The 25523-nt window shown below is 39.4% G+C and overlaps 1 protein-coding gene across 4 annotated transcripts; it reads left to right on the forward strand.

Annotated features, from left to right (window-relative positions):
* The first annotated feature begins 37 nt into the window (after nt 1–37).
* MRPL30 (mitochondrial ribosomal protein L30) lies at nt 38–25516 on the forward strand. 4 transcript variants are annotated; one of them, XR_014295829.1, is made up of 7 exons: nt 38–173; nt 4832–4909; nt 6343–6423; nt 16209–16355; nt 16563–16636; nt 16715–16898; nt 25494–25515. XR_014295829.1 is itself a non-coding variant. In XM_082641960.1 (6 exons), the coding sequence occupies exons 1-6, from the start codon at nt 392–394 to the stop codon at nt 16845–16847; spliced, it is 588 nt and encodes a 195-aa protein (XP_082498086.1). In that variant the 5' UTR covers nt 187–391; the 3' UTR covers nt 16848–16935. The 4 variants fall into 4 exon arrangements, 1 of the variants encoding a protein (XP_082498086.1); XR_014295830.1 differs by lacking the exon at nt 38–173 and adding an exon at nt 187–466 and having other exon boundaries at nt 25494–25516; XR_014295831.1 differs by lacking the exons at nt 38–173; nt 25494–25515 and adding exons at nt 187–466; nt 25401–25465.
* Nucleotides 25517–25523: the final 7 nt, after the last annotated feature.

Here is a 25523-nt window from a genome sequence, read left to right on the forward strand (position 1 = left end):
TGCGCCTGCGCTCTCTTTTTATGGCGCCTGAGTGGGAGGGACTCGGCCGGAACTAAAATGCCAGGGTGTGTGCACTGTGAAGGCCGGGTTTGAGTGTGGCACTCTGGGTCCTTTCTCTGCTCCGGTTCCCCTGAGTGGTGAGCTTCAGGCTGAAAGACATTTAGGAATTGCTGGTGAGTGGGGAATGAGTGGCCGAAAGTAGTGCATTTTTGCCAGGAGTACATATCTAGGAACCCTGTGCAGATGCGGATTTATTTTCTCCATTCAATTCTGTGTTTACGGGTCACAGTAACCTGAATGGAACTACATCGAGGTACTGTCCCTTGGGCTCCCGAAAAGCCACTGGCCGGCTGGATCCCGTTTCCCAGTTTGTGGAGTCCCGGTACGCGGCATGTGGAGCCCCGCCTCCTGGAGCTCGAGGGCAGAGCCGCCTCGGCTGGGCAGTCTGGCGGGAAAGGGAGTTCAAGTATGTTTTAACATTTAATGTGCTTCTGCTTTATGCATAACTTCGGCTTTCCTCTGGGGTCAGCCTAACTTGAATTGTTGATGGAGATACAAAATTGCCTAATTTAAAAATTGCCGCATTTTAGAACGTAAATCCTCTGAAGTTGGCAGTTAAAATATTTACCGTTTTACTAAAAGCCGTGATTTTGCAACCGCGTTTTGATCGCCACCTACCCAGAGCTGCTTTTTCCGCGGTTTTTTGTTTAGTTTTGTTTATTCCAAGAGGCACTTCGGACGCCTACCTAGAAGGCATTAGGAGTTCAAAGAGACATTTCTTGCCTTCAGAGTTGTCGATTTATTGAAAGGGAAATCCTATGTTCTGCATTTTCAGTAGTGCCCCCCCCATTTACCATTATGTCTCTTTAGAAAAGGAATTAGTTTTTTTTAAAGAACAGTTACACGCATGGTCATTGTAAAAGAGTAACAACAAACCTATCAGACATTACGGGGGTGTGGGACGTCGGGGAGGGGCGGAAATAGCCCTGGTAGCCAACCCTCCTCTCCCTGGGTATGCTAACGTTTCTCTGATAGCCTTCCAGAGTTCTTCTCTGTTCACACACACATTCACAGACATCTTTTTTTTTTTTAATTAATGGAAGTGGGATCATACTTCTCATATGGTGCATTTATTTTCCTGCTTTTGTCTTTGCAAGAGAAACTTAATTGTACGGTGAAAGACAGTATAATTGCTTCAAGGTCCAAGAGTTATGTGCCTAATTATTAAGAATAACCGTTATTGAAACTTACAACTTTTGACTGTCACACATTCTGAAGTATGTAAATGACACTTCATTCATTCAGCAAAAATTAATTGAGTGGCTGCTACGTGGCAGTGCTGCTTTAGGTAGATGCTTGGGATACATCTGTGAATAGACAGAGCAAGCCTAAAACAAAAGAAAATTTTAAAATCTTTGTGCCTGTGGAACCAACATGCTGTTGGGTGGGAACAGACAGTAAACCACAAACCTAACAAAAAATTAAATTATGTTAGAAGATGTTAAATGCTATGGAAAGAAAATCAAGGAGAGTAAGAGAGATTGGGAGTGCTGACAATTGTAGTGTGGGTCAAAATGTTAAATAATGGAATCAGGGTAGAACTCATTGAGAAGATGAGATTTAGGCCAGAAATTGTAGGATGTAAGAGAGTTAACTATGTGGATAGCAGGGGCATTCCAGGAGAGGGAACAGCCAGTCAAGGGAGTATGCCTGCCTGGCAGGTTCCAGGACCTGCAACGGGGCCAGTGTGTGTAGCGATTGAGCAAGAGTATGGAGGTGAAATCCTCAAGGCGCGGGTTTAGCACTGGCTGTCACTCTGATTGAAATGGAGAGGCATTGGAGCTTTTTAGTCTTGTAATAAATAAACTTTTAATTTTGGAATAACTAGATTTATGGAAACGCTATGAAAATAGTATGGAGTTCCTACATACCCCCCACACCAAGTTTCCCCTTTTACTAACATCTTACATTAGTATGGTACATTCGTTATAATTGATGAGCCAGTATTGATACATTATCAACTAAAGGTCATACTTCATTCAGATTTTCTTAGTTTTTACCTGATGTCCTTTTACTGTTCCAGAATCCCATCCAAGATACCACATTATGTTTAGTTGTCAAATGCTTCTCTTGACTATGACAGTTTGACTATGACTTTCCTTGGTTTTGATGACCTTGACAGTTTCGAGGCAGTCAGGGATTTGAGGAGGTCCTAGTCAAGTATTTTGTACAATGTCCTTCAATTGGAGTTTGTCTCATATTATTCTGTTAGAGAAGTGTTAGGGGTTTTTGGAAGGAAGACATAGAGGTGAAGTGCCATCGTCATTCCATCATATCAAGGATACATGCTATCAACTTGACTTTTATCACAATTGATGTTAATCTTGATCACCTCCATGACATAGTGTTTGTTAAGTTCCTCTAATATAATGGTATTTCCCCGACTTTCTATACTATATTCTGGTAGCAAGTGTTTAAGTATAGCCCATGCCTCAGGGTTGATAGCTTTACTCCACCTCTTTGAGAGGCGAGTATCTACATAAATTATTTGAAATTCTTCTGTAAGGGAGATTTGTTTCTTCTCCCTCATTAATTAATTTATTCATCTATTTATATCAGTATGGACTCATGGTTAGTTTATGTTTTGGATTATAAACTAATACTTTGTTACTTATTTTGTTGCTCATATTATTTCAGCTGTAGCCACTGGGTAGCTCTTTTATTTGGCTTCTGGTCCCTTTGACATACCCCCATCATTTTGATTTTTTGAGTAGTTCCTTTCTAGCACTAGGTGCTCCAGACTCATCATTATATATTCCCTGCTACAGCCATATAATCAGCCATTTCTCCAAGGAGTCCTGGTTGTTTTTTTAGAGAATGCCATTAGAAACTAAGATCTGGGCACTGGGCATGCTCATCGCTACTGGGATGCCATTGCCTTTAGGTCCTCTCAGCTAACAGAGCTAACCCATGTGTGTATATGTATCTATAATTATTTCTATATCCAGCATATCTATATTAAGCTAAACATGAGTTCCAACATTAATCCTCTGTCATTGGATCACATGGATCATTGTAGTCTTCCTCTCTGGCCTGTGTGTAACCTCCTACTCTAATAATGAGAAACCTGGCTCATTGGAAGGTTTTGAGCTGAGGAGTTGACATTATCTGATTTCGGACTTAATAAGATGATTGCTGCTGTGGAGAAAAGACCTTGGGGAAGTTAGAATAGAAGCAGGAAGGCCAGTTAGGAGGCTCTTGTTGAAATCTAAGTGATAAGAGAAAGATTTAACAAAGAGTGAAGCTAAATAAGTTGGGTTAGTACCTAATGCTTAACTTGGGAGGAATGAGTATGGTAGAGAAAATAATTTAGCGTTGTCTATTTGATTGGAGGGCCGGAGGATTAAGCGTCTCTTCTAAAGAAGCCTTGATACAAGGGATCTAAACAACCGGCCAAGCAAACTGGATGATTTGAACTAGAAATTGCTCTGCTGTATTGTAATGTTTGAGGTCTGAAGTCTGAATGGCAGTTATGAAATTCTGATGTACTTCTGAATTCTGAGTTGAGCGGACCATGGATCTAACCCATTAACTGATTCAGACATTCATCAACAAACACTGGGTGCCTACTCTCCATCAGATGGTGTACCAGATGCTGAGAGTAGAAGACGAACAAGACAAAATTCTTGTTTTCAGGGCGCTAAGGATATAGTAGTTAACTCTTCTAAAACTGATACGTAATTAGTTTTGAGGGACTGGTTCGGTTGCTGAGACTTTTTCTGAGGTCAGGCCCTTCTAATGGGACATCTCTCATTGATTCCAGTAGCTTCATTGCTTTGTCCACACCACAGGAAAGACCTGCAGAGCTTGAGTGAGCCAGAATCTGGTGGGCACTGAAATACAGCACTTGCCCTATTTTGGCATGTTAGCGTATTCTTATTATAGCTTTTTAATAATTTAATGATATTATAATAGTAAAAACTACCATTTATTGAGGGCTTCTTATGTGCCAAGTACTGTTTTAGGTGTTTTCAGAGTAATTCATTTGCAAGATAGGTATTATTTTCTTTCTGTTCTTTGGGGGAAAAAATTGAAACATACAAATTAAGTAACCTGTCCAAAATATACATGTAGTTCATGAACTTAATCTTTCTGCATTCAGTTTAAGTTTAAGTCAGTAGGCTATAATTGTTTTTTGTCTAAATAAACATGACTTTTAGTTTATAAATGCACTGCATGTTCGTTAAGAATAGTCTAAAAATATAAATAAGCAAAAGAGAACATTCTGCTTTATTTAACAGAAGGGTGTTATGATTTAGTGAAAATGTGCTGTATTAGGTATTAGGAGGTTTGGGTTCCAGACCATATACTCTCTTGAAAGCTGGATGCCCTTCGGTAAATGATTGAACTCTCTGGGGTTCATTTTCCTCATAAATAAAGTAAGAGCGTTGTCAGTTCTAATTAGGAGTTTGGATTTCTTCAGTCTCTTCCAGCTTTTCAATTTTTTTTTTTGATTCTATAGCAAAGCATTCTTTATATCTGCCCTTGCTGTTGAAGATTTTTTAAATGATAGTAACCTCCATTGCCTATTTTTGTTGAATCAGCCTAGGGTGTAATTTAACTCTTTGGTGAAAATGGGATATGGTTAATGTATAATTACTTCCTATGGTTTTCTTGAACTCTCAATAAAACATCTATTGTAACTTAATTCTTGTCCTTTGTGTATTAAAACAATCAAGATTTTGCTGTTAAACTTCATCCAGTTTTTCAGTTCGAGCTATCCATTTCTAAGACATACCTGACCCACAGATCTGTTTTCTACTTCTCACAGCCCCTAAGGAGAACAGTCACCACACTCATGGCAGGGATTTTGCGCTCAATAGTTCAGAGGCCCCCAGGCAGACTACAAGTAAGTATTTCTTTTCAAGAATTTTTTTTTTTTCCTATTCCTTAAGAACTTTTTCTCTCTTTTCTAATTAACAAAACATACAGGCAAGTTAAAAATTTAAGTTTATATATATATATATATATATATATATATATATATATATATACTTTTTTAACATCAAGGGTTAATTTTATTTGTGGTATATCTGCTGTTTTATCCCTAAAGATCTGAAATCACAAAAGACCTTTTCCTGGAGACAATGCTGGTAAAAAATGTCTAGTGTTGATTCTCCATGGCCCACCTTAATCTTTTGAAAGTTTTAGATGCTTTTTTTCCTTCAGTTATGAAAAGTCCATTTTCAGTAATAGAAAATTAGAAAAATGTAGAAAAGCAGAAGAGAAACAATTTCCCAGAGACCATTAATGTTTGTACTTTCATGTATTTCCTTCCAGTCTTTCTTTTAGAAATTTCAGTGGTGCAGCCTAATCTATTCATGAGGTCCAGAGTCTAGATAGGACCTGCTGCTGCCTTTAGATAATAATAATGCCAGGTGCTTTACGCACTTACCTTAACCTCAGATTAATCCTGGGTGGTAAGTATTATTTCCTTTTTATAGCCGAGGAAACCGACCTCCGAGAGGATAAGTATCTCATATGTCACAACTGGTACGTACAGAGCAGGATTAGAGGCCCAATGTTCCTGGTATGTCAAAGCCCATGTCCTTCACCAGTCTCCCCCTAACCCCCAATTCCCTCCTGCTTATTCTCCCATTGTTTATACCATCTCTGCAGTACAGGGAGGGCATGAAGGGAATGATTATTTCCCACCCAGAGGAGTTTCCTGGTATGAAGGATTAGCAGTGAATCCTTTTTCTTCGGCAGCCTGAGAGAAACACAACTGGAAGATTGTAGAAAGGGAACAAGAGATAGGAAATAGGAGTTGATGGCATTCTTGGGACTAGAAAGAAAACTGGAAACTCATTTTGGCTTTCTTTTACACTGTATTGCTGAAGCTGAATTATTGTATGTTGTCTAGAGCACACTGACAAACTACAACCTACAAGCCAAATTCAGCCCACCACCTATTTTTGTAAAAGTTTTATTGAAACATAGCCACACCAATTTGTTTACATATTGTCGACAACTGCTTTCACCCTCCTGTGGCAGAGCTGAGACTTGGCTGTGGAAACCGTGTGGCCCCAGAGCTGGAAATATTTACTGTCTGGTTCTTTATGGAAGAATATTGCCAACTGCTGGTCTAGAAGTTTACATTTAATGTGCTTTTTCTTTATGTTAGTGGTAAGATGAGATGTATTCATTCAGCTAGGGGGCTGAGATAAATGTTTAATAATTACAGGTTAGGTGAGAACAGATTTTGTCACCTAAAAATTGGTAGGTTATGATTTCTGTACTAGATAGAGTTCTAAAAATCAAATGTTTTATGGCATATTTTAGATGATGACAAAAGGTGTGGAGCCCCTTGTTTGTACAGATTGGATTCGTCACAAATTTACGAAGTCAAGAATTCCAGATAAAGTAAGTTTTTACGTTACTGTTTTTGAAAAACATGTTACTGTTACCGAGTCCAAGCTCATTCTGCTCACCGCAGGACAGGCCAATAAATTGGGAGATGAGGTGTTAGGGCAAGGAATAGCGACTCTTATTTGGAAAGCCGGCAGACAGAGAAGATGGCAGACTAGTGTACCCAAAAACCATCGTATTGAGGTCTGGATGCCAGTTTCTTTTATAGAACAGACGGGGAGGAGGTGAGGAAGTAAAGTAAAAAGGCCATTTGTCTCGGAAAATCTCCTCCCTCAACCTGCATGGGGAAGGGATGTGTTAATTTCTTCTTTTCTGTAGCCATTCACAGGTGGACAGGGTCAGAATATCTGTCTGTGAGCTGAACAAAGGCCTTTTAGTTTAACAGGCAGAGGGGCAGGGTTCCTTGTGGCAGGCCATTATCTATGCTTACAGCTATAACAAAAGCAACGAAACGCAAAGGTTAAAGTAAAAGAAACAGAACCAACATGGAGTCAGAATTCTCTCTTCCCTGTTACATTATGTTTTGAAGGTACCGATTTTTGTAATATTGAAAACTTTCACATTAAATTATTTGTGGGTATAGGTAGAAGCGTAGAGTTTAAAATGTAGGATTTATGTGGGAGGGATAAATTGGAAGATTGGGGTTGACATATACACACTACTATATATAAAATAGATAACTAATAAGAACCTACTGTATAACACAGGGAACTCTACTTAATACTCTATAATGGCCTATACGGGAAAAGAATCTAAAAAAAGGAGTGACTATATGTATATGTATAACTGATTCATTTTGCTGTGCACCTGGTATTAACACAACATTGTAAATCAACTGTACTCCAATAAAAATTTTAAAAATAAAAAAATTATTTTTAATTAAACATAGTAGGATTTATGTAAATGATTATTAAAAATAAATATGTGCCACTGACCTTTTAAGTACTGGGTTTTGGTCTCAGAATCTGTTTAGTCCTGCTTATGGCTTCTCCCTTGATATTTTGTGTTTTCATATCACCATTGTCCTGAGACAACAGTGTTTCTTCCTCCTGCTCAGACTGTCTGTGTGGCTCTTGGTTTTCACTTTCTCTATCAGCCATTGCTAATTTGGATCTTCTTCTCTGCTAGATTTGTGTCTACCTATCATTCTTTTAGAAAACACTGACTAAGCCCTCAATAGATTTCTGTTTTGTTTTGATTTCTCCAGTTTTTTTGTACTGTGGTAAAATACATGCAACATAAAATTTAAACACTTTTAAGTGTACATTTCAGTGGTATTAAGTACATTCATATTGTCTTGTGACCATCACAGCCACCATCTCCAGAATGCTTCATCTTGCAAAACTGGAACTCTGTACTCATTAAACATTAACTCCTCATACCTTCTCCCCCCAGTCCCTGGTAACCACCATTCTCCACTGATTTTTTTAAAAGCTAAAATAGTACTATCATTGACTATTTAGATACCTTTAATGTGCTTGATGTTCTTTTATCAGAAATCTCTTTTTTTTCAAGTCATCGTCCACAACTGCATTGTCTTATATGTTTTCATGTTTCTTAGACTGTAAACTTCTGGAAGAAATGATAGATACATATGTTAGCATTTGTTTAACATGTCGGGGGAGTGATTTTGATCGCTGGTTATAGTGAGCCTGAAAACTTTTAAACTTTATAGAAATGACTCTGAGATTTGCATCTCCAGCCCTTTGCCTATCTTCTGAACTTACTCCTATATTCTGTAGTTTCTAGACCTTGCTGCTTAGATAACCTGTAGGTATTTCAAGTTATCCAAAATTAGACTCATTGTCTTACAAATGAGGTTGTCCTCCAAACAACCAAACTAAAAGAGGGTGCTTGTCCTGTATTAGTGATGTCAGTTAATGCTACCATCCTCTACCTGATTTCCCAGACTAGAAGCCTCTAAGTCAATCTCAACCCTATCTTCTCCCTCACCCACCACAAATCCATCTATTTTATTACCTAAAGTCCCCAAATCAGCCTCTTTCTGTTACAGCTGCTGTAATTCAGACTCTTAAACCATGGCTCTAAGTGCTTCCTGAGTTTCCCTGTATCAGTCTCCACCTCCAGTTCATTTGAAAGAGTTTTCTTTCTGAATCTATTTTTGAAATGTCATTTTGCTTCAAACCTCCAATAGCCTTATATCCATTCTGGAAATTTCTATAGACTCAGCATAGTTAAGCTTAGTTTAACTTCTCCCCGTGCATTGCTTTTCCTATTTTTTTCTACCTTAGTCACACAGAACCACTTGCTTTTCCTGAATGTTTCATGCTCCTCACACTGTTTCTTTAATTCTTCTCTCCTTTTCTTTGGCACACCTACCCCATCAAAATCTCTAGAAAAATACCCTTCATCCTACCCACCTGGAGGCAAATACTGCTAACACCCTCCACATACTTTTCTGTTAAATATTTTTGAAGATGTGCATCATCTTGGCTATAATGCTTCTCCAGCTGCTTTCATCATTTAGCAATGTAATGTGAACCCTCTGTGGATAAGTTAATGATTGAATAATATCTTTTTTGATTAAAGTACCGTCTTTTTTTTTTTGGCCTTTCTCAGTCTGATTCCCCAGAGGTATGACTCTTGACCTAATGTTTTTGACACCTTTATACATATAAGGATAAATAAATATATATGTATATATATATATATATATATATATACACATACACACATACACACACATATATATATAACTGTTAGAATCATATTTAGAATTTAGGGGAGAGACCTTCAAGATGGCGGAGGAGTAACACGTGGAGATCACCTTCCTCCCCACAAATACATCAGAAATACATCTACATGTGGAACAACTCCTACGGAACACCTACTGCACGCTGGCAGAAGACCTCAGACTTCCCAAAAGGCAAGAAGCTCCCCACGTAACTGGCTGTGTGGCTGACAGGGTCTTCGTGCTCTGGCCAGGTGTCAGACCTGTACCTCTGAGTTGGGAGAGCCGAGTTCAGGACATTGGTCCACCAGAGACCTCCTGGCTCCACGTAATATCAAACGGCGAAAGCTCTCCCAGAGATCTCAATCTCAAACCGAACACCCAGCTCCACTCAACGACCAGCAGGCTACAGTGCTGGACACCCTATACCAAACATCTAGCAAGACAGGAACACAACTGCACCCATTAGCAGAGAGGCTGCCTAAAATCATAATAAGGTCACAGACACCCCAAAACACACCAGCAGACATGGTCCTGCCCGCCAGAAAGACAAGATCCAGCCTCATCCACCAGAACACAGGCAACAGTCCCCTCCACCAGGAAGCCTACACAACCCACTGAACCAACCTTAGCCACTGGGGGCAGACGCCAAAAACAACGGGAACTATGAACCTGCAGCCTGCGAAAAGGAGACCCCAAACACAGTAAGTTAAGCAAAATGAGAAGACACAGAAACACACAGAAGATGAAGGAGCAAGGTGAAAACCCACCAGACCAAACAAATGAAGAGGAAATAGGCAGTCTGCCTGAAAAAGAATTCAGAGTAATGATAGTAAAGATGATGCAAAATCTTGGAAGTAGAATAGAGAAAATACAAGAAACGTTTAACAAGGACCTAGAAGAACTAAAGAGCAAACAAACAAGATGAACAACACAATAAATGAAATTAAAAATTCTCCAGAAGGAATCAATGGCGGAATAACTGAGGCAGAAGAACAGATAAGTGACCTGGAAGATAAAATAGTGGAAATAACTACTGCAGAGCAGAATAAAGAAAAAAGACTGAAAAGAATTGAGGACAGTCTCAAAGACCTCTGGGACAACATTAAACTCACCAACATTCAAATTATAGGGGTCCCAGAAGAAGAAGAGAAAACGAAAGGGACTGAGAAAATATTTGAAGAGATTATAGTTGAAAACATCCCTAATATGGGAAAGGAAATAGTCAGTCAAGTCCAGGAAGTGCAGAGAGTCCCATACAGGATAAATCCAAGGAGAAACACGCCAAGACACAAATTAATCAAAATATCAAAAATTAAATACAAAGAAAAAAAAGCAGCAAGGGAAAAACAACAAATAACATACAAGGGAATCCCCATAAGGTTCAACAGAAACTCTGCAAGCCAGAAGGGAGTGTCAGGACATATTTAAAGTGATGCAAGGGAAAAACCTACAACCAAGATTATTCTATCCAGCAAAGATTTCATTAAGATTCGACAGAGAAATTGAAGCCTTTACAGACAAGCAAAAGCTAAGAGAATTCAGCACCACCAAACCAGCTTTACAACAAATGCTAAAGGAACTTCTCTAGGCAGGAAACACAAGAAAAGAAAAAGACCTATAATAACAAACCCAAAACAATTAAGAAAATGGTAATAGGAACATACGTATCGATAACTATCTTAAATGTAAATGGATTAAATGCTCCAACCAAAAGACACAGGCTGGCTGAATGGTTACAGAAACAAGACCCATATATATACTGTCTACAAGAGACCTACTTCAGACCTAGGGACACATACAGACTGAAAGTGACGGGATGGAAAAAGATATTCCATGGAAATGGAAATCAAAAGAAAGCTGGAGTAGCAATTCTCATATCAGACAAAATAGACTTTAAAATAAAGACTATTGGGGGGCTTCCCTGGTGGCACAGTGGTTGAGAGTCCGCCTGCCAATACAGGGGACACAGGTTCATGCCCTGGTCTGGGAAGATCCCACATGCCACGGAGCGGCTGGGCACGTGAGCCATGGCCACTGAGCCTGCGCATCCGGAGCCTGTGCTCTGCAACGGGAGAGGCCACAACAGTGAGAGGCCCACGTAAAATTAATTAATTAATTAATTTAAAATAATGGTAAAATAAAATAAAATAAAGACTATTATAAGAGACAAAGAAGGACACTACATAATGATCAACGGATCAATCCAAGAAGAAGATATAACAAGTGTAAATATTTATGCACCCACCATAGGAGCACCTCAATACATAAAGCAAATAGTAACATCCATAAAAGGAGAAATCGACAGTAACACAATCATAGTAGGGGACTTTAACACCCCACTTTCACCAATGGACAGATCATCCAAAATGAAAATAAATAAGGAAACACAAGCTTTAAATTATACATTAAACAAGATGGACTTAATTGATATTTATAGGACATTCCATCCAAAAACAACAGAATACACTTTCTTCTCAAGTGCTCATGGCACATTCTCCAGGATAGATCATATATTGGGTCACAAATCAAGCCTTGGTAAATTTAAGAAAATTGAAATTGTATCAGTATCTTTTCTGACCACAAAGCTATGAGATTAGATATCAATTACAAGAAGAAATCTAAAAAATACAAACACATGGAGGCCAAACATTACACTACTTAATAACCAAGAGATCACTGAACAAATTAAAGAGGAAATCAAAAAATACCTAGAAACAAATGATAATGAAAACACGACCCAAAACCTATGGGATGCAGCAAAAGCAGTTCTAAGAGGGAAGTTTATAACAATACAATCCTACCTCAAGAAACAAGAAACATCTCAAATAAACAACCTAACCTTACACCTAAAGCAATTAGAGAAAGAAGAGCAAAAAAACCCCAAAGTTAGCAGAAGGAAAGAAATCATAAATATCAGATCAGAAATAAATGAAAAAGAAATAAAGGAAACAGTAGCAAATGCAGTAAAACTAAAAGCTGGTTCTTTGAGAAGATAAACAAAATTGATAAACCATTAGCCAGACTCATCAAGAAAAAAAGAGAAAAGACTCAAATCAACAGAATTAGAAATGAAAAAGAAGTAACAACTCACACTGCAGAAATACAAAGGATCATGAGGGATTGCTATAAGCAACTATATGCCAATAAAATGGACAACCTGGAAGAAATGGACAAATTCTTAGAAAGGTATAACCTTCCAAAACTGAACCAGGAAGAAATAGAAAATATGAACAGGCCAACCACAAGTAATGAAATTGAAACTGTGATTAAAAACCTTACAACAAACAAAAGTCCAGGACCAGATGGCTTCACAGGTGAATTCTATCAAACATTTAGAGAAGAGCTAACACCTATCCTTCTCAAACTCTTCCAAAAATTGCGGAGGAAGGAACATTCTGAAATTCATTCTATGAGGCCGCCATCACCCTGATACCAAAACCAGACAAAGATACTACAAAAAAAGAAAATTAAAGACCAATATCACTGATGAACGTAGACGCAAAAATTCTCAACAAAGTACTAGCAAACAGAATCCAACAACACATTAAAAGGATTATACACCATGATCAAGTGGGATTATCCCAGGGATGCAAGGATTCTTCAGTATATGCAAATCAACCAGTGTGATACACCATATTAACTAATTGAAGGATAAAGACCATATGCTCATCTCAATAGATGCAGAAAAAGCTTTTGACAAAATTCAACACCCATTTATGATAAAAATCCTCCAGTAAGTAGGCATAGAGGGAACTTACCTCAACATAATAAAGGCCATATATGACAAGCCCACAGCCAACATCATTCTCAGTGGTGAAAAACTGAAACCATTTCCTCTAAGATCAGGAACAAGACAAGGTTGTCCACTCTCACCACTATTATTCAACATAGTTTTGGAAGTTTTAGCTACAGCAATCAGAGAAGAAAAAGAAATAAAAGGAATCCAAATATAAAAGAAGTAAAGCTGTCACTGTTTACAGATGACATGATACTATACATAGAGAATCCTAAACATGCTACCAGAAAACTACTAGAACTAATCAATGAATTTGGTAGAGTAGCAGGATACAAAATTAATGCACAGAAATTTCTGGCATTCCTGTACACTAATGATGAAAAATCTGAAAGAGAAATTAAGGAGACACTCCCATTTACCATTGCAACAAAAAGAATAAAATACCATGGAATAAACCTACGTAAGGAGACAAAAGACCTGTACACAGAAAACTATAAGACACTGTTGAAAGAATTTAAAGATGATACAAACAGATGGAGAGATATACCATTCTTAGAATGGAAGAATCAGTATTGTGAAAATGACTGTACTACTCAAAGCAATCTACAGATTCAATGCAATCCCTATCAAACTACCACTGGCATTTTTCACAGAACTAGAACAAAAAATTTCACAATTTGTATGGAAACACAAAAGACCCCGAGTAGCCAAAGCAATCTTGAGAACGAAAAATGGAGCTGGAGGAATCAGGCTCCTGGGCCTCAGACTATACTACAAAGCTACAGTAATCAAGACAATATGGTACTGGCACAAAAACAGAAATATAGATCAATGGCACAGCATAGAAAGCCCAGAGATAAACCCACGCACATATGGTCACCTTATTTTTGATAAAGGAGGCAAGAGTATACAATGGAGAAAAGACAGCCTCTTCAGTAAGTGGTGCTGGGAAAACTGGACAGGTACATGTAAAAGAATGAAATCAGAATACTCCCTAACACCATACACAAAAATAAACTCAAAATGGATTAAACGCCTAAATGTAAGGCCAGACACTATAAAACTCTTAGAGGAAAACATAGGCAGAACACTGTATGACATAAATCACAGCAAGATCCTTTTTGACCCACCTCCTAGAGAAATGGACATAAAAACAAAACTAAAGAAATGGGACCTAATGAAACTTAAAAGCTTTTGCACAGCAATGGAAAATATAAACAAGATGAAAAGGCAACCCTCAGAACGGGAGAAAATATTTGCAAACGAAGCAGCTGACAAAGGATTAATCTCCAAAATATACAAGCAGCTCATGCAGCGCAATATCAAAAAAACAAACAACCCAATCCAGAAATGGGCAGAAGACCTAAGTAGACATTTCTCCAAAGAAGGTATACAGATTGCCAGCAAACACATGAAAGAATGCTCAACATCGCTAATCCTTAGAGAAATGCAAATCAAAACTACAATGAGGTATCACCTCACACCAGTCATAATGGCCATCATCAAAAAAATCTACAAACAATAAATGCTGGAGAGGGTGTGGAGGAAATGGAACCATCTTGTGCTGTTGGTGGGAATGTAAATTGATACAGTCACTATGGAGAACAGTATGGAGGTTCCTTAAAAAACTAAAAGTAGAACTACCATATGACCCACCAATCCCACTACTGGGCATATAACCTGAGAAAACCATAATTCAAAAAGAGTCATGTACCACATTGTTCATCGCAGCTCTATGTACAATAGCCAGGATATTGATGCAACCTAAGTGTCCATCAATAGGTGAATGGATAAAGAAGATGTGGCACATATATACAATGGAATATTACTCAGCCATAACGAGAAACGAAATTGAGTTATTTGTAATGAGGTGGATGGACCTAGAGACTGTCATGCAGAGTGAAGTAAGTCAGAAAGAGAAAAACAAATACTATATGCTAAAACATATATATGGAATCTAAAAAAAAAGGGGGTTTTGAAGAACCTAGGGGCAGGACAGGAATAACTGTGCAGACATAGGAAATGGACTTGAGGATGTGGGGAGTGGGAGGGGTAAGCTGAGATGAAGTGAGTGGCATGGACATATATACACTACCAAATGTAAAATAGATAGCTACTGGGAAGCAGCTGCATAGCACAGGGAGATCAGCTCGGTGGTTTGTGACCACCTAGATGGGTGGGATAGGGAGGATGGGAGGGAAATGCAAGAGGGAAGAGATATGGGGATATATGTATATGTATAGCTGATTCACTTTCTTATAAAGCAGAAACTAACCATTGTAAAGCAATTATACTGCAATAAAGATGTTAAAAACAATAAAAAGTAAAACTTAGGATCATATTCTTAGAATTAGTAGTTACAGAATATATCATATATACACACTCATCATGGTGTAGATGAAAGAAATACAAGATCCTGTTACACAGTGGTGTGGAAATTTGGTTTTTTTGCTCAATATATTATGACCATCCTTCAATGTTAGTACTTACAAAGATAGTAAACCTTATTTGTTTTAATGGTAGCATTATAGCCAGTAGGATTCATCATAATTTATTTGCATCGTATTTTATTTAGTTATATTATTTTTAGTTTTATTTAGAATGTATGCATCATAATTTATTTAGCTATTCTCTTGAGGAATATAGATCTGGCCTTTAAAATTTTCAGTATTGGGCTTCCCTGGTGGCGCAGTGGTTGAGAGTCCGCCTGCCGATGCAGGGGACACAGGTTCATGCCCCGGTCCGGGAAGATCCCACATGCCGCGGAGCGGCTGGGCTCGTGAGCCATGGCCGCTGAGCCTGCGCGTCCGGAGCCTGTGCTCCACAACGGGAGAGGCCACGACAGTGAGAGGCCCGCTTACCGCAAAAAAAAAAAAAAAACTTCAGTATTACAAATAGTGTTATACATACATCCTTATTCGGGGTTGCAGTGAATACGTACTTTTTATAATACTCATGTGTTATTGTCATTGTAAGTTTTTGTTTGTCCCCCTACTTGAATGGGGGAGGGAATGCAGCCCAAGGCCCAGCTCATAGAATGCAATATATTCTCTTGACATTTGAACTCTTTAGTGTCATCTGGTTGCTCCTGCTTTTCTCTTAATAAAAGTAAAACATAACAAACCCTTGCCTGTGTGGTATTTTTCTTAGAGTATGAAATTCTTAGACTCCATCTATCTGAGTAATCAGCCTGGTAGAAATGTTCAATTTGAGGGTTAGGATTATAGAGCTATTAGGGATGAAATCATTATGTAGTTGTTTGAAGTTTTTTTAAGGAAAAAACAATAAAGGAGGTACATAGAAGCTGTGTAAATTGAAAATTCACGGTTTATAATTCTTCCTTTCCAGGTTTTTCAGCCTTCACCTGAAGATCATGAAAAATATGGTGGGGATCCACAGCAACCTCATAAACTGCATATTGTTACCAGAATAAAAAGTACAAAAAGACGTCCATATTGGGAGAAAGATATAATAAAGATGCTTGGATTACAAAAAGTATGTAACTATTTTAGTCATCTTTAGTGTTGTTTAAATTTGCTTTAAATTTTCCACTTTTAAAACTTTGTTTAAATGTATTATTTCATGTAATATATTTGGAAGTTTGATTTAGACAGAATGAGCCTACATCTTAACCTTTTCCTGTAACATAGGACCATCTGTGCTTTTGAAATTGATCCATAACGTTGTTTCCTTTGTTTGTAGGCACATACTCCTCAAGTTCACAAGAATATCCCTTCGGTGAATGCAAAACTGAAAGTGGTTAAACATTTGATAAGGTTTGTTGTTTGTTATTCCAGCAGTTTCTTAAGACGTGTTACCTAGTATAACTCTAAAAGCATTCCCTTATGTCACAGAATCAAGCCCCTGAAGCTGCCACAAGGTCTCCCAACAGAGGAGGACATGTCCAGCACGTGCCTCAAGAGCACTGGAGAGCTGGTGGTGGGGTGGCTTCAGAACCCCACAGACCAGGAAGTGAATAAGTCCTGATGGCCTCACGGCTTCAGAGTAAAAAGTGCAAGTCATTTCTATTTAAAGATGGTGAGAAAGTGTTCTCATTAAAATGTTTTAAATTCTAGTCATTTTCACTGGCTAAACATGGTGTGATTCTTCCTTAGGTAGGCTTGGAGGTTTTAGTGCTATTAATTGGTTTAATTCTTTCCCCTTTCCCTCCAGTAGTTTCACTGGAAAATGGGTAAGGATGGCAGTGTTTGAACATGTGGGTTCAGATGTCACCTTAGCAATCGTCGTTAACTTTTTTTAAAATTTGTTTTCTCGTTTAATTGAATTCAACACATTCTATGAGTGGCCCTTTGAGTGAAGAGTGTGTTATGTGTTGGAGAAATCCAGAGCTGACCAGAATGCGGTCCCTGCCCTAAAGGAGCTTAGTCTGTTCCCCTGGAGAACAGAGATTCAGCCAGAAGCATTAGACACTGGGTGCAGCTGGACCGGCTGCTCTGTGCTGTGGTGTCTATAAATACGTATGTGGACTTGGCTTCATTTTTTCCTTAAATGTAATACCCAAAATAGTATCTGTTTTCTAATTATAAATCTCATTTGGCCTAACCTTTATTGATGTTCCTTGAATTCCTAGAAACCTCTGCCAGCAGTTGAGGTTGCTATTTAAAAGAAAAAAGAGAAGGGAAAAGTCATTTAGGGAAAGTTGTTTTATTTCCTTTTATTCTATTTCAGATACCTGGAGGGGTGGGGAGAAGTAAGAATTTTAAGAGAGGTTCAGTACTGGGAAATTCTGTGGCAGCTACCTAAAGATGATGCTGAGGACTCAGGATTCTATTGCCCTTTGTTTTCCTTGTCTCATAAAATTTGGCTCAGGCAGCAGTGACATTGGCATACTCACTGCTTGTGGTCCCAGCATCTGTCCTGTCATAGAGTTTTGGCATCAAGGAGAAGTGCTGTGTGAAGTGAAGCCAGATATCATTAATTAATAAGCTTCAAGGCAATCACACTTTCAATTCCACAATTATTGAATATCCAGTATATGTACGGCCTGGAGAGGAGATAAAGCAGAAGGACACTAACTTCGAAGGGCTGGGTCTAACTGGAGAGAGACCTGTGTGCCTCAACAGAAGCTGTCCTTGCTGGAGTTGGATTGAGGCCAGCTGTATAAATATTGATAAAAGCAGCCCCTGCTAATGTTTTGCTGCCTCTTTTACTAGGCTAATATTAATGTTTAAAACGGGGAAAAGACCATTGGTTAATTTTTACCCAAAGAGTCTAATAAAGTTTTGGTAAGTAATTTTAACCTCTGCTGCTCATGACTAGAGGAAAATATCTGAATGATAAGTTGGATATTTAGAAATGAAATTGCCCAGAAGAGGAAAAGCCTGTAGGGAGATGAGCATAGGCTAGAGCATTTGTTTTCTGTTGTCACGTAACGTATTAACCACAGTCTCAGCCGCTTAAAACCACACGTGCTCATCACCCTGCTGTTTCTCTGGGTCAGGACTCTGGGCACAGCTTAGCTCGCTGATCTGCTTAGGGTCTCACAAGTCTTCAAGAAAGACATCAGCCAAAGCTGGGTTCTCCTCAGGTCCTTGACAGGGCAGGTATCTGCTTCCAAGCTTTCCCAGGTTGTTGGCAGAAGTCATTTCCTTGTGGTTATAAAATTCATGGCAAGTTGCTTCTTCAAAACCAACACTGGAGTGAGAGACTTTAGCAAGATGGGTGCTACCCTCTTAGGTAATCATATAAAATGCAGTGGCCTAGATTCTGTCTTCTTTGTTGCATTCCATTGGTTGGAAGCAAGTCACAGGTCCAGCCCACACTCAAGGAAGAGGGGAATTCCACAAAGGTGTGACCACCAGGGGCCAGGATCAGGGAGGCCTCTGTAAAGTTGACCTGCCAAGCCCAGTTAGTCCATCCTTAAGTTGGACCCAGAGGATTCCCCAGAATGGTACTCCTTTGCCTCCCATCATTTCAAACCTTACAAGGACTTCTTCTGTCCTGTCTTTGTGTCTCAGAGAATTGCTTTATTTCAGAAGGTTTTTCTGGCCACTCCTTGGTGACCATTGGCCTTTGGTCAGGCTCAGGGGAGACAAAAAGTTACCCAAGCACTATTTTTAAGGGCCATTCCAGTTCTCAAGTTCTTCTCAATCTAAATGGTGCCTCTTTCAGGCCAAACACGTGTTTTCTTCATCTTTTCTTGTTAACAGTACTAACTAGTATGCTTATCATTCTGTCACAGTTTCACCAAGGACAATTTGGAATTGCGCTGGCCATTTTAGGGAGCTTTTGACACAAGCAACATTGTATGTTTGGGAGGTACTTTAGAACAAAAAAACAAAAAGTGAAGAAACCTCCATGAAGACATTATTTGTCTTGTTTTTCTTTAAAAAAAAAAGACCATTTTATTTAATGTAGAGGATATTTAATATCCTGTCCTTCCTTTCTATACTTTGAGAAGTATTAAGTACTGGCTTTTTGATCACACAGCTTGATAAAAATATCAGGGGTCCAAGTTACTGTCTAAACCATCTGTCGCTCTCTTTTTATGTATTTGTGTCAAAATCTGTTTTATACATTTAAACTTTGCTCAGCTTTAAGACGTTAGTAAACAATTAATTAATTAAAACTGGAGGTCTGGACAGTTTCTAAATAAGAAACTGATACAAAACATTAGTCACTAAATAAAATTTTTACCCTTATTTCTCAGAATGGTAATCCATTAACAAATGATGAAAATGCCTTTGAATAATATTATTTATGTTTCTTTTTCCCTCAAAATTATTAAAATGGTATGAAATGAGTACTCATGGAGAAAAAAATAGCCAAACAATTCATTTTCTGTTCTCTAATTTTCTTTATTTTCTGGAGGAAAGAAAAATAGTTGATCACTTCAGTTAAAGAGAATATAAACAGTTAATTATACCAGGCACAGTAATTACAGAGAAATACAAATATGTATTTAACATAATGGATATGATTTTCTGCTTATTAACATGGTAAATTTAGTGATATGTACATTTTTATTTAATATACTGATAAATTATTTTTTTTATTTATTTTATTTTTTTATTAGTTTCTGCTTTATAACAAAGTGAATCAGTCATACATATACATCTGTACTTTTATTTTACATTATTCATGCACAGATTGTAGTAATTACTAATATGCCTTTATATGCAAGTACTTAGGTATGTGTAAATATATTTAAGACATTTAAAGCTTATATTGAATACCTATAGATTTAAAACATAATTTACAGGGATGTGGGAACAGATGTAAATTATGTTTTAAATCTATAGGTATTCAATATAAGCTTTAAATGTCAAATATATTTACACATACCTAAGTACTTGCATATAAAGGTATATTAGTAATTACTACAATCTGTGCATGAATAATGTAAAATAAAAGTAAAAATAGAATTTGGGTAAACTAAGGTATTTTTCATCAAATTATTTCCTATTTTGGGGTACTTATCACATATCTTGTCTTCTATAAAAACTAGTCTTGATTTTGCCTTTCCCAAAATCATACCTAGATTCAAAATAATAACATTGTTAGGATGAATTTTATGCCTACACTATCTGTGGATTTTCTAAAGTGGCCATTAGATGGCATAAATAAAGATTTGCTGTTAACCACATAAAAGTAAGGGCAATTTGAATGATTAAGTTTGTCCAAAGTTTCTTCAAACTTCAATTCTATTGCGAGAATTTTTGTCTACCAAGCTTATTTTCTTTTAATTAATTTATTTATTTATACTTTGGCTGCATTGGGTCTTCGTTGCTGCACGCGGGCTTTCTCCATGTGCGGCGAGCAGGGGCTACTCTTCGTTGTGGTGCGTGGGCTTCTCATTGCGGTGGCTTCTCTTGTTGCAGAGCACGGGCTCTAGTCGCACGGGCTTCAGTAGTTGTGGCACGTGGGCTCAGTGGTTGTGGGTCGCGGGCTCTAGAGTGCAGGCTCAGTAGTTGTGGTGCACAGGTTTAGTTGCTCCACGGCATATGGGATCTTCCCGGACCAGGGCTCGAACTGTCCCCTGCATTGGCAGGCGGATTCTTAACCACTGTGCCACCAGGGAAGTCCCTACCAAACTTAATATTAAAACAATCCTGACAAATTAAAAAAGGAGTTGATCTTCCTAGGTTAGTTATATATAAGTAAGGTCTATTAAATATCTTTCAATTAATATGTTTTTCAAGTTAAAAGAAACATAGTCCTTGGACACAAAGACTGGTACAATAAAACTGTCTTCCAAAAGTTTCCTCCATTGTTCTGGATTCACAAATCCTCCCCTTGCCTCACCCCCTTTCCTTTTATTATAAATCTGAACAGGCACTAGGGAACTGCTTCAGTTAAATGGAAATCACCAGAGGCCCTTTGCTTATTTCAGTCTTTCTTTAGCTCCAGTAGCCAAAACATATATATATCCATCTTGTCTAAGAACCACAGCAGTGACAACAAAAGTGTGAAAACTTCAGCTGGTTTAGTTCTAGGGTCTCCACTCATCTTAATGGTTTCCCATGCTGTGCTGTATAGATTCTTCCATTGACAGTAAGCTCTCAGCATCTTTCAGCTAGTCACCTAACCTATGAAGTACTGGTGCTTTTCTGTCATGCATCACTGCCCCTCTCTAAACCCAGCCACCCCCTTCCCTCTCCCACAAAGGGACAGCCCATAATTGCTTGCCTCAGGGAGCTATCCATACCCTGCACTGACCTTCTGAAGACTCCCTTGGATAACTCTGATTTAATTGTGTATGTAGATTACTCATACTTAGAAAGTAAAATTAAAAGTGTCATCAGACTCAATTTACCCTTGAATTATAAGGTTTTCTCAAAAATTGTACCCATTCAATACCCTCTCCCAGATCTGCCAAATAACAAAAGTAAATATACTGATAGGATAGGTGGATGATTTGGAGATAGTCCATGACATTGAAATGCTTTAGAAACAAATGCCCATCACACGAGCCCCTATAAAATTGACAGTGAATTAAAGAGCTTTGACATGCTTTTCTATATGTAAGGAGGTGACCATGATAAAAAGTGACATTTAGCAAATAGTGTGATATTAAAAATATCAAAAAGTAGTGATATTACCCATAAAGCAGAGAAAAATTGGCAACAGTATTGAACCAGCATTAGTAGGGTAATTTTAAAGATACCACTGAGGAGTTTTCCACTGCACATCCTACCTGCCAACAACACAATCCTGACAAGACTGGACAGGATGCTCAAGGCCCCTTTGAACACCTTGATTTCCTCTAAGCTGGTGGAGGGTGGTTTGTACTTCTTGCTGCATTTATGAACTACAGGGCAAGCACAACTGTGGATATTAGGATAAACAAAAAATCCATCCGATTCTCTAAAAGACCCAGCTGGATTCTGGGACATGCTTTCATTGCCTGGGTTTTATAATCTGGGACCCTGGCTTTAAGTCTTTTCACAAGACTCATGATCCTTTTGCTTCTGGTCATTGCCTGTGTTACAGTTGGTCAGTGTATCCTGTCCAACAACTTATATGCTGCCGTGCAGTCGTTGGCACATCAGATAACTCAACAACTCATCCTACAACTAACCCTAATCCAACAAAGACTATGCCCTCTGGACATCCTCCTGGTCTTAACTGACAAAATCTTGACCAGTGAAAATCTGGACGTCGTGGATTAATGCCTTGTGGTCTGACTTTGTCTGCCCTTGACTGAAGAGGGGCATTAGAGAAGAGCAGCTCTGACAGCCAGGAGCTGGCCTGGAAAGCCTTGGTGTGTCTAGGAGACGGCTCAGCACTGACAGGTGTTTCCTACTGAACGTAAGCAATTTCACAGGTCACCAACATCAGATGAAGCTGTTCTGTGACTGATGGATCAAGGCGAAAACAAGCTCACTCCATAATCACATCCGAGCGCAGACGAAAACACAAGCAGTGTTCAAGCTGGAAAAATGAGGCACATCCCCTATTCTGGGTAATGTGGGGCCTGCTGCTCCTCGTCACACAGCTTTAGCCTCGCTTCATTCCTCTCACCTTCTAGATGAGATTCATGAAGACACCAATCATAGAGCCATCTCTTTTCCTGACAGCATCCACTCCAGAGCAAACCGTGCTGCTTTGAACACTCATCAAAATCATCTAATAAGAGCCCAGATCCTTTAAAGTCCATCCCAAAGAACTTTTCATGAGATGCAATAAAGGGAACTTATCCAGCTCCAGGTGTGTCTGGTGGTCTGTGGCCAGTCTGCACTCCCGATACTAATTCTTGTGGCTCTCAGGTCTAAGCTGCTGAGGATCATTCTACTCAGCCTCGACCTCCTTAGAGTATCTCTTTGCTCCTTCCTTCACCACAGGTAACCCAGTCTGCTGGTTTCCCAGCCTGGAGAGCTTGCCAGAAAAAAAACTCAAGTGGATTTGTTATAAAGCAGAAACTAACACACCATTGTAAAGCAATTATACTCCAATAAAGATGTAAAAAAAAAAAAAAAAACTCAGGTGGCACCAGTCCTGCTTTCTCTTCTGTCCAGGAGGTCATCATTTCCCTGCTTTCTGTGTTCCTTTTTCCCAGGAAGGCTGGTACAATTCCAGGGCCTCAGGACAGCTTGGCCTGACATGTCAAGGGAATCTCTAGGGAAGAGAATGTGGGATAAAGCCTTGGGGTGAGAAATGGGGTGCGGAAAACAGGACAGGAGAAACCGTCAGGTGCCGCTACCCCTGCCAGGACACCTTGCCCCTGTTCCGCCCTAACTGAGGCTTGTACCCTGTCCCCTGCAGCCCCAGGGAGTCCCGGGCAAGCTCCTTGATAAGGGCAACTGTCAGCAACTGTGTGTCGTTATCCTAGCTGTGAGGTGTTTTCATATATGTACATGTAGGTCTTCCAAAGCTGGCATTCTGCTATTTGGGGAGCTTGGAGAAGATACTGCATCCTCTGTGCCCACTTCAGTGTTCACGGTCCTCTTTCTGAGCCCCCATAACCCCAGCCTCCACCTTCTCAGAGGGCACTACAAGGTCTCCCAGCCTCTGCTGGAGTGCCTTCCACAGGCCCGTTTCCCTTCACTGCAGCCGTCCAGGCTCCCTGCAGGTCTCCCTCACTGTCTCCCTCCTCACCGGCGGGCCCTGCCCCCTACCACACTTTTCCACCGCATCACTGGCTCTTGTTCTGCCACCAGGGCCCTCTCTGTCAAGGCCCCTCCATTCTCACTGGCATTCCCACCCCCAAGGCTGGCCTTACCACTTTGCTCAGGAGTCCCCTGGCCACTGTGTCCTCATAATCGTCACTTGTCCTCTTTCACTCCCACTCAGCCCCACCGGCTTCTTCGTCTTGGCCACCAGGGTCTTCTCTGTCCTTAGACCCACCTCCTCCCCACTTCCCCCTCTTGTTCACCATCAACCTTGGGCTTCTTTCTGACACCAGAGCCCTTCTGGCCCCTGGACCGCAGTCCTAGTGGACCATCTCCCCAGCTCCCACCAGAGCACGCTCTTGTTCCCCAACTAGATACCACTTTGTCTCTGGGGGTCTATTCTGTAACCCCACGTTCATAGCAGCATTATTTAACAATAGCCAAAACATGGAAACAAGCTAAGTGTCTATCAATGGATGAATGGATAAACCAAATGAAGCATAGATATACATATACATATATATATACATACATTATATATATATTCAATATATATATATTATTCAGCCATAAAAAGAAGGAAATTCTGTCATTTCCAACAACATGAATGGACCTTGACAGCATTATGCTAAGTGAAATAAGTCAGACAAAGACTAATACTATATGATCCCACTTATGTGGAATCTAAAAAGAAACCTCATAGAAAAAGAGACCAGATTTGTTGTTACCATAGGCAAGAGGTGGGGGAGTGGGAATTGGATGAAAGTGGTCAAAAGGCCTAAACTTCCAGTTGTAAGACAAATACTAGGGAAGTAATGTACAATGTGATGACTATAGTTAACACTACTGTGTGATGCATTTTGAAAGTTGGTAAGAAAGTAGATCCTAAAAATTCTCATCACGTTAAATTCTTTTTTGTGTGTGCATCCGTATGAGATGACGGATGTTAACTAAACTTTTTAAGCATTCCACAATATGTGTAAGTCAAATCATTATGCTGTACACCTTAAACATACAGTCTTGTAGGTCAATTGTATCTTAATAAAACTGGAAAAAAACTGAACTAAAATGAATAAAAGAAAAAAAGAAATGCAGTCATCGAAGTAAGGCCTTGAGTCTTCAGGAATACCCAGGGAAGGGTCAGCTGTTCAGAAGAGTTACCTCCAAGCCACACTCCGCTCTCCTCAGGTCATCAGTTCAGTCTGATGGGGGAAGCAAGTGGGAAAGTGATGGTTCTCAGGGAGCAGCAGCCTGTCTGGAGCACAGAGGGAGGTGGTGCCCCAGAGAGGGAGGTGGTGCCCCAGGGAGGGGGCTGGGATTGGGTAGAAGAGGTGCAGGGCAGAGCCCCTGAAAGAGGGCACCTGGAAAGGCAAATTTGCCCACTTAAAACTTGCCACAGAGTATGCGTTGGGATCATTTTCGTGCTATAAAATAAAACAGTCCCTTAATCTCCTGTGATGTTTTATAGCCAAAATCCAACAGCCAACTGAACCAGCCTGCATGGCTTTGCTGTCCTACCTGCATCAGCCCGAATCCCAATCCGTTTCCTGTATCTCCCCAGGCATCTCTGAGGACCCACCCAGCATGGCTC

The sequence above is a fragment of the Mesoplodon mirus genome (assembly GCF_964341445.2).
Source record: "Mesoplodon mirus genome assembly, chromosome: 14".
NCBI lineage: Eukaryota > Metazoa > Chordata > Mammalia > Artiodactyla > Ziphiidae > Mesoplodon > Mesoplodon mirus.

Coding starts and splice junctions, on each gene's coding strand:
- MRPL30 (XM_082641960.1), top strand. CDS start 392: ATGTGGAGCCCCGCCTCCTGGAGCTCGAGGGCAGAGCCGCCTCGGCTG. Junction 16,356..16,562: donor AGATGCTTGGATTACAAAAA/GTATGTAACTAT, acceptor CTTTGTTTGTAG/GCACATACTCCTCAAGTTCA. Junction 16,637..16,714: donor GTGGTTAAACATTTGATAAG/GTTTGTTGTTTG, acceptor CTTATGTCACAG/AATCAAGCCCCTGAAGCTGC.